The sequence below is a fragment of the Microcebus murinus genome, chromosome 17, assembly GCF_040939455.1.
Source record: "Microcebus murinus isolate Inina chromosome 17, M.murinus_Inina_mat1.0, whole genome shotgun sequence".
In the NCBI taxonomy this organism is placed as follows: Eukaryota; Metazoa; Chordata; class Mammalia; order Primates; family Cheirogaleidae; genus Microcebus; species Microcebus murinus.
In genome coordinates this window covers 46,689,320-46,707,557 of record NC_134120.1, presented here as the reverse complement: position 1 = coordinate 46,707,557, position 18,238 = coordinate 46,689,320, and the positions used below count along the sequence as shown (strand labels likewise).

At 38.1% G+C, this 18,238-nt stretch overlaps 1 protein-coding gene across 3 annotated transcripts in view; it reads right to left on the bottom strand.

The window, feature by feature from the left end:
• The window catches only part of ROCK1 (Rho associated coiled-coil containing protein kinase 1), a 150,597-nt gene extending 134,717 nt beyond the window's left edge, over window positions 1–15,880 (bottom strand). Inside the window, exon 1 of one of the 3 annotated variants that reach the window (XM_012746164.3) lies at window positions 14,870–15,880. In XM_012746164.3, coding sequence (XP_012601618.1) covers window positions 14,870–14,962 — 93 coding nt within the window. In that variant the 5' untranslated portion in view covers window positions 14,963–15,880. The remainder of the gene's footprint in view (window positions 1–14,869) is intronic. The other 2 variants (XM_012746163.3, XM_075993608.1) reach the window with 2 other exon arrangements.
• Between the last annotated feature and the right edge of the window lie 2,358 nt (window positions 15,881–18,238).

Genomic DNA, 18,238 nt, shown 5'->3' with positions numbered 1-18,238 from the left:
TTTAAAGGTTAAAAGACCTTTTTCCACTGTACCTGAACAAGTAGTCTTCGAAGCTACTTGCAGCAACAAAGACCAATCTGAGAAGGGAGACAATATCAAAGAAGCAGATCTGAAAAACCAGCTGCCAGTCACATCATTTAAAAAACTTTTAAGGCCAGGCCAGAAAAACACAGGACATGTTGGTGAAAAAAAACAAGATGTAGCCACTTATCATCAGGTTACACTTTTATTTTTGTTAGTTTTCAAATACTGCTTTCTAGATTATCTCATTTAATATCTTCATCACACCTTATGAAATAGATTATTATTAACTCCATTTTACAGATTGAAGAAACTGTAGTTTAGCAGAGTTCAACTGACCTATCTAAGGTCCACCCTGCCCCACTGCCCTCCTTTTCCTGGGAACTACCTTCCCATTCTTATAGTTCTCATATAAACCTACTCTCCTTATCACAATTGATTAGTCAAGGAGTAGGTGTAAACCCATTGGGTATACCTAAGTACACCCAATGAATCTCTTCCTCCAGAGCTCTAGACTTGAGACTCAAAGAATCTGAAGTCAGTGATTGAGACGGAAGCTGTAAGATACAAAGGTCCAGTGATCTGGGCAGTTACTTTCCATATATGACTAAAACCAGTCTAACCATCAGAAAGAATGATGCCAACACAAAGGAAAAAATAAGAGAATACATAGAGACAGAGTCTTGCTTGCACTTGAGCCAAAGTTCCAGTTCCTACTTAAGTAACCTATAGTGGAACCTTCATTAAGTCTATACCACATAAAGGTAAAGCAAGGAAAAGAGTAACCATTAACACTTGTATGTAACCATGACACTGCATATAAATTACTTCATTTAATCCTCATAATTAAAACCTATGAAGTATTATCATCATTCTTCATTTTGTAGATTAAATACATTCAGCCTTTAAAAGGTTAGGTAACTTGTTCAAGATCACACAACTAAATAAAAAGCTGGCCTGCAGAGCAGGGAGGTAGATAATAATCCACTTGGTCAGAGCAAACCTCATTTTTCCCTAGGGCAAATCATGAAGATATACAATGATGACAATGAAGATGATAAAGACAGCTAACGCTTGGAATTCTGCAAAGCACTGACATCCTTTATCATATTTAATATTCCTAACAGCTCTATGATTAATCTTATTTGAAGATTATATGTTTGAGTCTTTAAAAAGTTAAGAACTTTGCCCAAAGTCACAGGGCTAGTAAGTGGCTTACCTGGATGGGAATCGAAATCCCAATCTGACTCAGAACTCATGCTCTTAACTACTATGCCACTCTGCCTCCCTAACTAAGAGTCTATTATAAGTGAGCAGAGGAAATACAATTAGAATAAGATGAATAAATACCTTTAGGGTGGATGATGAAAATCAGAGAAATATTTTCTTTGTCCCTCTGTTACAGAAGTAGTAGAATTCAATCAAACATTGAAAGAATATAAGCATATATCTAAAACAGAATTTCTTGATAAGGTTGAAAATTTAAATAAATACATATCTAAGGATAAATTTGGAGATGGTTTCAATCAGCGAATTTTGTACTATGCTCCTAAATAAAACCAAGTTTCTCAGAGAGGATATCATCTGTCCAAGGCAATACAATTTTTCAATTTACAGTTTACAGAGTCAAGAGTAGAATTCAGGGCTTCAGATTCCCAGTTCAGTTTTTTTTTTTTTACTATACTATGCCCATATTCCTGGAAGCCAGTGCATATATAATATTAACTATCTACTATCTACTACGTTGACAAGAACTTGACAAGGCAATTCTGCTTAAGTCATTTAATCCTTATAACAACAGTATATAAGGTAGGTATCATGATCCCATTTCAGAGATGGGATAACTGGATATCATTGTGCTTTTTTAGCAAATTATCCAATACCAAGGGCTAGTAAATACCAAAGCCAAGACTGGAAGCTAGTTATCCCTGACCAAAAAATCCCATGCTCCTAGATGTGACAGTATATGTGTATGGGAGAATAGGGGTGAAGAATGGCCCTACTAGGTAGCAAAAGCTGAAAAGATATTATAAAGCCTTTATAATTGACACAGTACATTATTAGCACATGAACTAGCAAGAGTTTAGAAATAATCCCATGTACATATGGAAATTTAGTATATGAAGAAAGTGACATCCCAATAAAGATAGGCATTTTGAAATAAATGTTGTGGAGATAACCAGATAGCCATTTGGATAAAGATAAAATTGGGCGTGGGCCCTCTAATCCTATCACTCTGAAAGCTGAGGTGGAAAGACCGCTTGAGTTCGGGACTGGCCTGAGCGAGAGCTAAACCACACCTCTACTAAAAATTGAAAAACTAACCGGATGGGCATCATGGCATGAGCCTATAGTCCTAGCTACTTGGGAGGCTGAGGCAGGAGAATCACTTGAGACCAGAAGTTTGAGGTTGTAGTGAGCTATGATGACACCACTGCACTCTACACAGGGTGACAGAGTGAAACTTTGTCTCCAAAAAAAATTGTTTTAAAACATATCTCAAAATATATCATACCATGATAAATTCCCAATAGATCTCAATGTAAAACATGAAACAACAGAAAAGTATTAGAGAAAATATGAATGAATCCCTTTATAAACTAGACATGGGAAAAACCTATGACTCAAAATCTTGACACAACAAAAGACTAATAACTTGAATACATTTTTCAAAATATGTGTGGCAAAAAAACAAAATGCAGAAGCAAAGTCTAAAACAAATGACAGGCAGAGCATGGTGGCTCATGCCTGTAATCCCAGCACTCTGGGAGGCCAAGGCGGGAGGATCTTGTCAGGAGTCTGAGACCAGCCTGAGTAAGAGCGAGACCCTGTCTGTACTAAAAAGACAAAAATTAGCTGGGTTTGGTGGTAAGCGCCTGTACTCCCAGCTATTTGGGAGGCTGAGGCAGTAAGATTGCTTGGAGCCCAGGAGTTTGAGGTTGCTCTGAGCTAGGCTGACACCACGGCACTCCAGCCAGGGCGACAGAGCAAGACTTAGTCTCAAAAAATTAAAAATAAATAAATAAACAAACCAAATGACAAATTGCAAAAAGAGTTTGCATTTTACCACAGAAAAAAGGGCTAAGAGCCCTATTATATAGCTTCTAAAAATTGAGAAGAAAAAAATTTAAAAATGGGCAAAAATACAGACAGGCAGTTTGTAGAAGAAATTCAAATGGTCCTTAAAATATGAAAAGATGTTCAACTTTACTCATAAGAAAAACAGAAATTAAAATTACTCCGAGATACTACTTCTCACCTATTATAAGGACAAAGATTCAAGAGTCTTAAAGCATATTGTTGATGAGAGTAATCAACAATCTCAAATATTACTAGTGGAAATATAAAACAGCATAACTGCTAGGAGAGGGACAATAATGCACAGCAAGCAAAATTATATATATAATTATATTTTATATATATATATATACATACATATATATATATATATGCATGTATCTTTAACCCAGCAGTTTCACTTCTAGAAATCTAATTCAAAGATATATTGGTAAAAATATGAAATGAGTTGCACACAGTGTTGCTCACTAATAGCAAAAGATTATAAATAATTCAAATGTCCATCCATAAAAGACTGAATAAACAATGTTAGCATCCACAAAATGGAACACTATGCAGCTGCAAAAAAGAATGAAGAAAATCATACATCAATATATGTATGATGCATGCTATTTTTTGTGTCAGAAATAGGTGGAAATATGAATATAAACATATATATGTATATGTATATGTTTACTTATATTTGTAAGAAGAAACACTGGAATATTAAATAAAAAAACAAAATAGGAAAGGGAAAAGAACAGGGTAGACAAAATATGGACAGAAATGAGAATCTTCTGAATATATCTTGTATAGTTTTCATATTTAAGCCATGTAAATGTTTTACATATGCAAAAATAGAATTAAATTATATAAAAAAAAAAGCAATTCTTAAGTATTGAAAAAACCTGAAATGAAAGAGCCTCACTGATGTCAAGTTGGTAAAATAATCAGTAGAATGTACTTTTTCTTTTTTTCAAAAATAAAATATCATAGCTCTAGTCACTGAAAAAGGACAAGAAATAATTTCAACCCAGTAGCAATGAGTATTCAGAATATCACTCTCACTAAAAGGAAAGAGTTTCCTTAAGGAATGGCTGACTTCCAAGTACAAGGCAAGAATGTACAAGATGAACCTGGGCATCTTACTGTAGCAAAAAACAAGGAAGCTCTATCAAATAGCATTAGGGTCATATACAAATAATGTGGAGTCAACCCGAAGAGATTTCCATTAGCAAAAGACAGGACAAAGAGAGTATCAGCAAGAATGACATAAATTGACTGAAACACACCAAAAATATTTTTTAAATGTTTCCATAATGGTGCCAAAAATAAAAAACAATAAATAAATAAATAAATAAATAAATAAATAAATAAATAAATAAATAAATAAATAAATAAATAAATGCTGGCTACATCTTGCTTGCTAACCCTTTTGGACTGTATCAACAGACTCTTCTGCATATTAGCTTTTCAAGCAATGGGAGACCCTAATAGGAGACTATAGGGAGGGGGAAAAATAAGGGTGGGGGATATATTGCTTTGGCTTCCTTAAATGCCAGATCAACATGCTCCTCTCTACTTAAAACTACACCCTCTGTCAGACAGCTCTCTCCCATAGGGCTACCCTCCCCAGTTCCTCTCTTCCCTTGACCCTTCAGGCCTAGAGGTAGTAGCAGCTCCCTTCCTCACTACTACTGGTCCTAGGATACTGCATCATCTCTACTAGTTTCCTTAAATATTGTCTATACCTCTATAAATAATCCTTTTCTTAAACTTCCCTCAAATTACCCTGACTCTGCCATGTGTATCATACTAAGGCTCCAAAATACTCTGCAAAGTGCCAATGAAAGAGAAAGACTGAAGCATTCAATATGTATTTCATATACTATTACATGGTCAAAAAACAGCCCTAGATGATACGTGAAAGTTCTACTCTTAACAGAAGAATTACAGTTAATAAAAGGAATGACAGAATTAGAAAATTATTATTTTGCTATCCCCAATGAAATAACTGACTCAGCTAAAGATCATCAATGGATGATAGAACCATTAGATGAAAGGTTAATGAAGGATTTTACAAAGGAAGTCATCATGGGATATTGCCACCTGAACAGAATGGTCAATCTCAGCACCACTAAGGGCCAGACCTTATGTACCTCCTGATGTGATGCAAAAGAAAATACACACAATCTTTGAAATACTCATGATTAAAAATCTGAAATAATTACATCAAGCTTTTAGATCTAACTATCATTTTATAGGAAATATGGAGGATACAAGAAGTTATATATCACAAGCAAACAAAAATAGGAAAATCCAGAATGTGAAGTAAGGTCCTATATAAAACCACTATATAGGACCTTATTTCACCACTAACCTAGTTTCTTCAACAAGACATGGAGAGAGAGAAGTTGGGGGAATGAGATGTTTCTATATTAAAAAGAGATTTAAAGGATTCTCAAAGGACCTAACAAAATTAAAAAAGCAACATGTGGATTTTGTCTGGTTCTAGATTCTAATAAAATGACTGTAAAAAAGACATTGTTTTAGATAATCTAGAAATTAATGATGCCAAAGAGCTTTTAATTTTGTTAAACATGATAACGGTCATTGTAGTTATGTAAGAAAATGTCCTTTTTCTTTTTTTTTCCAGAAATGCTTATTGAATTCTATAAGGGTGAAATGTCAATATCTGGAATTTACTATAAAATATTTTAGTAAGAAAAAAGATGGCTAATGAATCAAGTGGGACAAAATTTTGAAAATTACAGAATTTGGGTAATAGGGGTTGGTTATCTTATTTTCCCTACTTCTGTGTATATTTGAAATTTATCATTATTAAATTACCAAACAAAACAAAAATCCATGTTCTTTTCGCTATAACTAGTTTTCGAACTTGAGTGTGTCTAAGAATTCACATCTCATGCAGAATCCTAGGACTCATCCCAAAAAATTCTGATTTTGTTTGTCTGGGCATGGACCCAGATTCTATTTTTAACAAGTTCCTCAAGTGAATCTGATACAGACAATCTACAGACTCATCTGAAAATTATACACTTAGACTGCTTTACTACAAGTAAAGCAAACATTAAAGGAAAGTCATGATCATATCTCTTGCCCTGTCAAGCTTTACCCCACACCTGTCCTAGTAGATAGACATTATTAATCTCTTCCCTGAGACTATAAATTCCATGAAAGCAGGGCCCATGTTTGTTATTGCTCACCACAGTGTCCCACTGGGTATCAGAGTTCCTAGCAAACAGTACACACTGACTAAACATTAGTTGAATGAATAAATAACACCAAAGAGAAAAAAGAAGAGTTAACTGTGGTCCACAGTTTCAAAATTAGTCCCAGACAAGAATCTGAGAAAAATTTCAATTTATTGCCAAAAGTCTGGTATAGGAAGTATGGATAAATAACAAAGGGTGTGGGTTAGCTTGCTTTTTAATACAAGTGGCCAGCCGTGGTACATGCCTGTCATCCTAGCACTCTGGAAAGCCAAGGAGGGAGGACTGCCTGAGCTCAGGAGTTCGAGAACAGCCTGAGCAAGAGCTGGACGCCGTCTCTATTAAAAATAGAAAAATAAGCCAGGTGTGGTGGCGTGCACCTGTAATTCCCAGCTACTTGAGAGGCTGAGGCAGGAGGATTGCTTGAGCCCAGGAGTTTGAGGTTGCTGTGAGCTAGCTAGGCTGACACCATGGCACTCTAGCCCAGGAAACAGAGCAAGATTCCGTCTCAAAAATAAATTAATTAATTAATACAAGTATAAGATAACCTCTTGGCTCTCTGAGAAATCAGACTTTGGACATTACTTTGAACACCTAGCTTTCTATTAATTGTTTAGGAACTATAATAAAAATGTACTTCTTATTTCATAATCTCAAACAGGAAAAGTAGATTAGAGAAGTAAACTATATGCATACATTTAATGAATATACAAATGTGTAATTGCCACTTTTTCTGTTCAAAAAGTACAAACCTCTACAGTTATGAACGTAAGTCACAAATTCAAAAAATAATAAGTGCCAAATATAACAATTAAAATTAGTTTAGGAACTAGTTCCAAAAACAACACTTACCAAAGATGGTTCCTATTCTTATACTTCTACCCCAAAATCATTGAACTGTTTAAATTTTATTTCTTAAATAAATCAATAACAATTTTTGAAGTTTTTATTTAAGTATAATAAACAAAGTCTCATAGAATTTTTAGAGACATAAAGGACATCAGCAACTACCTACAAATCTTTGCTGTACAAATAGGGAAAATTAAGCCCGAATAAGAAAAAGATTTAATTGGATACACAGAGATTTAATAGCAAAATAAGACTATGCCAATGTTTTCAATTTCTAGTCCAGTGTTCTTTTCACTACACCTTGCTAATAGCATATTTTAAAAAATAAGTATTTTCTATTGTGAATTGCAATACTATCTGTTCATCTTCTTGTACATACGTACGTGATATACAACAGCTATGCTATGAACTTCAGCTAAATGGATATACTCCTTTTTTAGTGGGGATGGGAAGTAGAGCTATCAGATTATCTTCAGCAACATATGTAATATTTCCTGATACATGGGTTTTTCTGTCGTTTATCATAATAGAATCTGTAGTTTTCACCATATATTTATAATACCAAAACTTATAATCATGAAGTAAAACTAAAGTGTAAAGTTATGCAAAGTCTAATTTAAAATTGAGAATTTACTCTTTGTTCAACATAAAATTTTACATGTGGCTCCTTCTTCTGGGTTAGAAACATTTCTGACTCAAGAGATTAATGAATGACCCAAATCATGTCTCAGCTGTTACTCTAAGCCACCTCTCTATACACTCACAGGGTGAACGTGGTGCAAGAAGCCCTACTTACAGAACATAGTGAAAGTATAAAAGATACACACCGAAAGAGAAAAAAGATAACAACTAAATCTCCAGAAATTGGCTCCCAACTGCCTTTCATATCAAACTAAAACCCTTGGCCCAAAGTAGATACCATATTATATTAATAAATCATTACTAAGTGAAAAGAGTCTCTAAAAGTCTCTCCCGTTCTATAGAATCCACCTTCAGTTACGACTCACCTGGATGCTTCAATAATGCACCACTAGATTATGAATTTATGAGCAGCTTGAGGTGCCATATAAATTACACTGGACTTAGAGAAGATAATAAATATCAACTTCCAGCATAAGCACAATGACTAGCATATAACAGGAATATTATAAATATGACAATAATAAGCTATCAATTATCAAATGCTTACTAAATGCCAAAAGCTGTGATCATCGTTTTGCCTATATTATTTAATCTTTGCAACAATATAGTCACTATTATCCCCACCTATTTTTCAGAAGATAAAACAGGCATTGAGAGGTTAAAATAATTCACCTAAAATTCTGCAGCAAGGACATATCAGAACCTAGATTTGAATACAAATTTAGACCCTGCACAAAGATTTGCTGCACAAAGATTTGCTAAATGAATGAATGAATTAGGAGAGTAATCTGTTTTTTTTTTTTTAAAGTTCCTGCAACATACTAACAATCTGGTGCAAACTAACCAGATATGCAACTGATATTGGTAGCAGCTATTAACTCACAAATTACAAACATTGGCACAGATATAGCTTTAAGGTTCAAAGATTTAATGACCTCAGGATTTTCATTCCAACAGTTAAATATAAGCTCAAAAGTGATCAATTCAGGCCTGGCGCGGTGGCTCACGCCTGTAATCCTAGCACTCTGGGAGGCCGAGGCGGGCGGATTGCTCGAGGTCAGGAGTTCGAAACCACACTGAGCAAGAGCGAGACCCCATCTCTACTATAAATAGAAAGAAATTAATTGGCCAACTAATGTATATAGAAAAAATTAGCCAGGCATGGTGGCGCATGCCTGTAGTCCCAGCTACTCGGGAGACTGAGGCAGGAGGATTGCTTGAGCCCAGGAGTTTGAGGATGCTGTGAGCTAGGCTGATGCCACGGGCACTCACTCTAGCCTGGGCAACAAAGCGAGACTCTGTCTCAAAAAAAAAAAAAAAAGTGATCAATTCAACTGACAAGGCATACAGAGAGATCATACAGCAATAATTGAGATTCTGAAATGCTACCCAAAATCTGTTGTAATAACCCAATGTGTAGACCAACTAGGACTGTCAAAAAAGTCTGCAACAAAAATTCCAGTTTAGTGAGAGGGATGGTAGTGGAGTCAATGACAGTTAAGTCTATGGGAGGAAAGCCTGTTTTGGGATATGAGGAATTTGAGTGATAAGATGACATCTGATTAGAAATGCCTAGAAGGCAGTCAGATATTTAAGATTTGAAAGAAGATAAAAGACTAAAAATAAAGATTTGGGTACCATAAGCATAGAAAAGATAGTAGTTGGAAGCTTTAAGAATGGATAAGTTTCCCAAGGGTGTGAAGAGAAAGATAAGTATTATAGGCCAAAGATTGAGGTAAGAGAAAAAGTCAGCAATGAAGATAGGAAAGCACTAAGTCAAAGAAGCCCAGGAAAAGAGAATTTATTTATTTCTTAATTTATTTTAAATATAAATTAATTTTCTCTTTCTTTTTTTTAATGTCAGCCTCAAATCATGAAAGCAAGGAAAAGATAATTTAAATGAAGAAAAACTCAAAGACCAACACCAGAAGCTTCCTTTACATTTGCCTTCCACATTCTGAAAACCTGCCTGATGAGAAATGGTAGCAACAAATTTGTTACAAAGTGGAACCACAGTGTTAGATCTCGGTTTGTACTAGTCCAACTAATATTGGTTCCCTTCTTTCCCTTCCCCCCACCATTGCTACACCTTCACCAGCTAGAAGGAAAAAGTAGAAAGAAAGGTCAAGCTCTCAACTAGCATCCTAAAACAGTGTGCTAATAATAAACATGCTACATGCAGGATAGCTGTATTTTCATGAAATGTATGTCAAACTTCACAACAAATGTATCCATAACCCTCCTACCCACTTTTGTTTTTCTTTATAAACATACAAATCCTAAGCACTTTTTCCCCTGCAAAGATTGAACAGATTTAATTAAACACTATCCCTACTCAAAATCACTGAGAAATTGTTACAAGCCCTAGATAAAATAATTCTATGGTAAACAAGTCAGAAAAAGGAAAATAGCTCCCGATAATCATTATAGATTGTAACACTGTAAGAAAGAGAACCATAAGGACACTGGAAAGAATCTGACTTACAGAAAACCAAGGCTGAGTAATCTGAATGACCTAGGAAACAAGTGAATAGTTATCATAACATAGCTTTGTATTACCAGACTACCTTAGCATTTACATTTATAATATGAAAAACTAACTTATTTAGTTCTTGAAATAAATTACAGGTGTTCAAGATAAGGTTAGATAGCCACTTACCAGGGTTTTTCCAGCTACATTATTTATAGCTAGTATTCCTTATCTGAAATACTTGGGACCAGAAGCACTTCAGATTTTGGATTTTTTCAGATTTTAAAATATTTGAGTATACCTAATGAGATATGTTGGGGATGGGACCCAAATCTAAATGCAAATTTCATTTTATGTTTCATATATACCTTACACACATAGCCTGAAGGTAATTTTACACAATATTTTTAATAATTTTGTGTTGAAACAAAGTCTTGACTGTATTTTGACTGCAGTCCATTACTTGTGGTCAGGTGTGGATTTTCCACTTGTGGCATCAAGTCAGCACTTAAAAAGTTTCAGATTTTGGAGAATTTCAGGTTTTCAGATTAGGTTTGCTCAACCTATAATACTCATCATTAGTGTCTCAACAAAAGAGCTATTCTGTGGGTAAGGTGGTTTTAAACAGACATTTGCCAGCAAACTGTTCAGAAACCAAAAGGTTTGGGAACTTCCATTTCTGAGAGTGAACCAGTAAAGGAAGTGGAAAATAAATAAGTGACAATCAATTTTCTGAGATTACAAAAAAAATTCTAGAACTAGAGTACTGCATATGGCACATAATACATTTTGAATAAGCATCAGTTAAATAAATCAACAAAGGCCAAAATAATAGAGAAAGGGAGCCAAGTAAAAGGAGTATTGTCCCTACCATATATAATAAGTCCAGGTCCAGATAGGGGAGAATAAGAACAGGCTCACTTGTTCACTGTAACATTGTTTAAAATATTTCTCATATGTATACATATATAATATATATATAAATGAACAGAGTCACTGAAAAGGTGAAGTTACCAGAAAGGTCATTCTGGACACTAGAATGAATGAATGTTCAATGATAACCATAAAATATTATGCAAAGAAAATACATGCTAGATACTACAAAACAGGAAAAAGGATTTTTGTCTCCAAAGAAAAATTCCATCTTTACCAAGTTCAGATTGATATGGTAAAAAAAAAAAATTCAGTAACAGCTATCAATAATTAGCTGTAGGCCAGGTGCAGTGGCTCACACCTGTAATCCTAGCACTCTGGGAGGCGGAGGCGGGAGGATTGCTTGAGCTCAGGAGTTCGAGACCAGCCTGAGCAAGAGGGAGACCCCCATCTCTACTATAAATAGAAAGAAATTAGCCAAACAACTAAAAATAGAAAAAATTAGCCGGGCATGGTGGCACATGTCTGTAGTCCCAGCTACCCGGGAGGCTGAGGCAAGAGGATTGCTTGAGCTCAGGAGATGGAGGTTGCTGTGAGCTAGGCTGACGTCAAGGCACTCTAGCCCAGGCAAGAGATTGAGACTTTGTCTCAAAAAATTAATTAATTAAAAAATAAATAGCTGGCCGGGCGCTGTGGCTCACGCCTGTAATCCTAGCTCTTGGGAGGCTGAGGCGGGCGGATTGCTCAAGGTCAGGAGTTCAAAACCAGCCTGAGCAAGAGTGAGACCCCGTCTCTACTATAAATAGAAAGAAATTAATTGGCCAACTGATATATATATAAAAAAATTAGCCGGGCATGGTGGCACATGCCTGTAGTCCCAGCTACTCGGGAGGCTGAGGCAGGAGGATCGCTTGAGCCCAGGAGTTTGAGGTTGCTGTGAGCTAGGCTGACGCCACGGCACTCACTCTAGCCTGGACAACAAAGCGAAACTCTGTCTCAAAAAAAAAAAAATAAATAAATAAATAAATAAATAGCTGTAGAAGTAAACAGAAAAAATGGCCATTATTATAAGATTACAAGGGGAAAAATAACCAAATCTGTCTGTTGACTACTCTCTTTTTCAAAATGTTCTTTTAAAAGTTTTGGGCTCCATGATACCTAACTGTCCTAAATGTCCTAACATGATACTGGCTCTCCTAACTCTGAAGCCCTTGATTGTTTACTTCCTTGATTCTTCCTCTTTGTTCAATCTTCATCTTTCACCCTCATTTCTCTCTCTACTGTTTCTCCCTTTATCATTTTATCAATTTCAACTTTCACCTTTGTGCAAATCATTTCCAAATAGTTATCTGTAATTATGAGCTCAGTGCTATATCTCCAACAGTCCACAGCTCATTTCTTCATGGTTGTCCCACTATTCCCTCAAACACAACAAATCTAAAATTTAATTTATCTGTAGGCCTATTTTTTCCAAGTAATTTCCAAACCTGACTTTGCTATTTTCACCATTCTCCCTATAATCCAGGCTCAACATTTTTTTAGAGTCATCTGACTACTGCCTCTCTCTTTGGTTCCCCCTTCTCCCCAAGCCTGCCAATTAAGTTCCATCAATTCTTCCTTCCTAATTCTCACACCCCAATTTTAGGCTTCAAACATTTCTGGACCATTACAATCTTAAAAAAACCAACAAAACAAAAACCCTTCCCAAACTCACTCATCCTACCTCCACTCTTTCACCATTTTGCACACAACTACAAGATTCCTCTTCTTCATTCACCCTGGCACAGTCTTATCGGCCACAACACACTACAGACAATCTAAACTCCTTAGCCTAGCAAATCAAATCCTCCACAATCTAACCCCAATCTATCCTTCCAACTTAATCTTCCTCCGTTTCCCTAAACATGTCGTAGTCCATCATGGCTCCATCCTCTATTCATGTTATCCTCTACTGCCCCTTTGAAGTACCCTCCATATAAATCCCATCCATCCACCATAAGGCACTTTGGCCCTCTCAACTCTCAGTGATTTCGTCCTCTCAATTTCTAAGAGCATTTATTACCTAAACAATCATTCCGCATTTATAACATTTTCTTAATCTGTGAAGTGTTTTTGCTTTGTTTTCTGTGTATGTATGTGAGATTAAGTCTTGTCTTCCAATAGACTAGACTGTTAAGGAAAGAGTTCATGACTTAGATTTCCTTGTACCCTCCACATCTTAATAAATATTTGTTGAGGTTCCCACCAAATGAAGCTACAGTAAGAGGGTAGAAGACAACTAAAGAAAAAAATAAAAGCTACTGAATCCTGCCTGTAACATAACTTCATGGAATAAGGAGATCAAAAAGCAAAACAAAATCAGATATATGGAAACTATATAAATATTAAAAGATGAATTAGATCTCTTAGAAGTTACAGAAATCCTTACTAAAAAGATGTTCTAATTCCTTCTATTAATCTCATTTAATAAAAAGTTTTAAAATGTATTAAGCATCAACTTTCTTCTTTCTCAATAAGAGGAGCATCCATAAATGTGGATGAGACATTTCAAACAACTCACAGTACTCTTATTTCATAATTGGATGCTTATTTTGAAAACTTTGGGGAGAAACCTTCCTGTAAAACCCACACATACTGAAAAACATAAGCAGGTATTTAGAGTAACTAAAATGCATGTTAATTTTAAACAATCTACATAATTTTCCTCCAATTCAAGATGGGATTTTTGAATGGTATTTCTTTGAAGGGCATTATTTTGTTTCCTTAATATTAATCCCCCAAATTGTGTATATCTAACATTACTTCACTGAAGACACTGTAAAATCCTATCTATATACTCCCTGAAACTTTACTTTAGAGATTCTATGGTTTTGTTTAGACTAAAATAGAAATATAACTTTTAGTTGTTCAGAAACTCATCTACAGTTTGCAACCATTAGTGTTAGGGGAAACTGATCAAACTCAAGAACCCCAATTATTTACAGATAATTGTATATGCTATCAACCACTGAATAATTTTTAAAATAGGACTTTGGCTTTTCATGCCATTAAAAACCTCTTTAGAAAGTTTTAACAGCGACAATGTTAAGTGCAACACCACCAAAAAAAACAGTTATAATATCCGTATGATACTTCTGTAATAACAACATTGTAAAAGGAGTTAACATCGTGATGACCTATGATCAGTTGTCTCGGGTTTTTACACCAAATAGTTCAGCAAAAATTCCTTCAGACTCAAGTCACCTGTGACATTTTGGCTCAAAATTCACTTCCTCAATATTGATTCTCCACTGTCACTTCCAAGTCTAAAAACTAACCCCCCTAGGAGCTAAATAGCAGAAAATGCAAAGTAATCTTTCCAATATTACTGCCAAACCAATCAGGAAGATTGCCATTCCACAAACTATTTACATAGCAATAACTCTGACGCGATAACTCACGATGCCTGCAATAGCAGTTTATAAGTATCTTTCGTGTACCGATGAACTGAGTCAGAACTAAGTTCAGAGAGTAGTTAGTACAGAGCCAGTGAAATGGTAAATAATTTGCCCATGCCATGAGTTCTTACTGGTACGCTAAGATTCCCGAAGAACAGAAACCTGGTGTTTTCCAAGAAGAATATGCACACCTGAGACTTTTTTTTTTTTTTTTTGCAGCTAACTAGACTGAAAGCAAGAGGAAGGCAATACATGCAGAACCCCAGACAAGCAAAAGTGCTACTCACCAGCAAACAATCCGAATTCACTTCCGACTTGGGATCCCGCAGCAGGTTGTCGATTTTTTCAAATCGAGTCTCAAAACTGTCCCCAGTCGACATGTTGCTGCTACTGTGACAATACCCTTGTACCAGCACCAGCCCGGAAAGCAATTTCAACCAACTTCCTCCGCGGTGGGTTCGCAGCCGCGGGGCTGAGGAGCCGGAACCTCAGGGTCACCAGGTGCGCCCGGTTCCCCCTCCTCCCCCTCACTGAGGGGACCTCCGCTCTCCAGACCCCGGGCCGGGGGCAACGGCGACCCACAGCCGCACGGACGCCCAAAGTCGCATCCCACCCGGCAGCCCCTCACGACAGCCGACAGCGCCGTCGCCGCTAGCCTTGTCGCTCCGGCGAGGTGCTTCAGCCTAGCGGGCCCCGCCGCCGTCGCCAAGGAGGGGTCCCCGTCCTGAGATGGGCAGGAGGGGGGAGAGAAAGAGAAGCAGGGTGGAGACTCCCTCGGGGCAGCAGGGGAGGGAGAAGAGGAAAGGCGAAAGCGAAGGGCGGGTGAGGAGCTGTGCCAGCTGCAGCCGCCGCTCGCCGCTCGGGCCACGGGCCGGGCCCGCTCCGCTCAGAGGCGCTGTAGGCGGTCTAGCCCCGCATCCCCGGCTCTACTTGGCCCGGCCTGACGCACCGATCCGTCTCGGCCGAGAGCAGGTCCCCGCGGGGCAGCCTCACTCTCTCATTTTGTCCCGTCGCTGCCGGGGTTGCTGCTACGGTGTCCGGCGGGGCAGGGCGAGGTCGGTTCCCGATGGAGACTTAGGAGAGGACAGGCTGGAGAGCGGGCGGTGAGGAAGACGACAGTCGGGTCCCGGCGGCTGCTGCTGGGGGAGCTTCTGGGAGGGGCAGCGGTCGCGGCTGAGGAAAGGGCGAGTCGCGGCGGCGAATGCCTAGGGGGGGGTGGGGCGAGGGGGGCTGAGAGAGACTAATATGTCCGCCTTCCTGTTCAAACAAACGGAGACCGCCGGCGCGGACTGCGCATGCGGGGCGCGGACGTTCGGAAGGGGAACCAGCCGGGCCCCGCGCGCGCGCACGCTGGCGCCTCCGCAGGGCGGGGTCGGGCCGCGCCGGGTGGGGCGGGGCGCGCGTCGCGCCCGAGGCTGTGCGAGCGGGCGGGCAGGGCAGGCGGCTGGGAGGAGCCAACCCGGTGAGGCGGACCGCTCAGTCCCCGCCCGGGCGGGCTCTGGGGAGCCACGGTTCTGGAGCGGCTTTGGAGGTCGGGGCCGAGGCGGAGCTCTCGCTGCTTCTGGTCGCTGTCCTGGCAGCAGCCCCAGCTCTCTTTCCTCTAGGCTGCAGCCAGTCGGGAGACTTCTGGCAAGGAAAAAGTGCTTGTTATTCTTGTTATTGTTATTATGGAGATAGGTTCGTTCTTGTCAAGATGCCTTTTCGTCGGCAGGTACCGGCACTTGAGCATAGAGGAGTTGGGTTTTCAGTGGTACTTCATCCTCAGCCCTCCATGAACCCCGCAGCGTTTAACCCGTTTGCTATTCAGTGGGAAAATTACGAGGCACTACAGCTCTCAACCCTCCCAAGCCGAGCGTGTGTATCAGGGGAGCTTTAAAATATTGACTTTGGAAGAGAGAGTCAATAGGAGTCAAGCTCAATTTAACTTTTTTGAAAAAGGAAAACAATCTCATAAAATCTTTTTAAGTTATTCCTATTCTTTCACATCATTAACACCCTTACTGCACTTCTCTCCTAGATGTGTAATGCTGCCTTTTCAACTTCAAAACATTCAGTGAAACTTACAATTGTGATTTTATCGGAACTAACGTAGGACAGGAGAATAATGGGCATTTCCTCCTAATTCAGTTGCTTCATTGACTGTGATGTGAGAAGAGGTGAAAGACTTGTTACTCAACCTGCTGATAATGTTCGTCACTGCTTTCAGCAGGAAATCTACCTTATTTCTAATCAATTTTTATTTTTGCTCAGAGGTCAAATTAAGGATCTCTAGAAATAGAAAATGTAGATATTTGGAAAATGCTATAGATGAACCAATTGTCTTTCTATATAAAAACATTGTACAGTGTCTCAGTCCACCAACCTGATGTGAGTCAGAAAATATCATATTGTTATTTAGGAAAATATCATATTGTTTGAAAAATGTCTATTTTCATTTTATTAGATACAAAAAATATTTAGATATAAAATCCACTGTATAAATCAAGATAAGGAAGTAAGTCTTCACAAAAATTGTAGCATAGACAACTAGACAAACTTCAGGTATTTCAATAAATGCCTTTGCAGTGACTTTTCTTGGCTCCAGTATTTTAAGTCATGTGAATTAGATTTATTTTTAAGCATAGGGCTTAAAATAAGTCTGGCAGTTGCTCTAAAATACATTTCCTAAACTCTGCTTGTCCTTTTTTTTATTACCATTTTTAGGTATTCTTAGGAATTTTGTTGTTTCTCAGAGAACTGTGAACATTATGTTGCTTTTCATTTGGACATATATGAAAAAGTGCAAGTAGCTAAGACAATACATGAGTGGCACAGATAAATCTACATGGGAATGATAACCAACCCCACAGAGCTACTGGAAATATATGTAGGGTTTGTATATTTTACTTACCTACAAGACTATTCTGATGATTGTAACACACCAGTAGTTGCCTTTTACCATAAGGTAAATGGACTGTCTATTAATTTTTTTTAAATAAAAGGTCCTCATCTATAATAGGGTAGAATCATACAACATTAAAGTTCTCTTCCAACTTTAAAATTCTATTGTCTAATTGTGACTAACTCTTCGAAACATTGTGAATATTTGAAATCGCTCTTAAAGTATGTTAACTTTCTTTTTTTTTTTTTTTTTTTTTTTTTGAGGTGGGGTCTTATTTTGTTGTCCAAGCTGGAGTACAGGGGCAAGATTATAGCTCATTGCAGCCCCAAACCCCTGGGTTCAAGGGATCCTCCTGCCTCTGCCTCCCAAGTAGCTGAGAATGTAGGTGTGTGCCACTATACCCAGCTAATTTTTTCTTTTTTGTAGAAAGGAGGTCTTGCTTTGTTGCCCAGGTGAGTCTCGAACTCCTGGGCTCAAGCACTCCTCCCACCTCGGCCTCCCCAAGTGCTGAGATTACAGGCATGAGCCACTGTGACTGGCCAAGAACATAATATTAATTTTACAAAGTGCTTAGTATGTGCTACTCCATACACTTTGTACATAATATCTCTTTAAAACTACACCACAGGCTGGGCGCAGTGGCTCACACCTGTAATCCTAGCACTCTGGGAGGCCAAGACGGGAGGATCATTCAAGGTCAGGAGTTCGAGACTAGCCTGAACAAGAGTAAGACCCCTGTCTCTACTAAAAATAGAAAGAAATTAATTGGCCAACT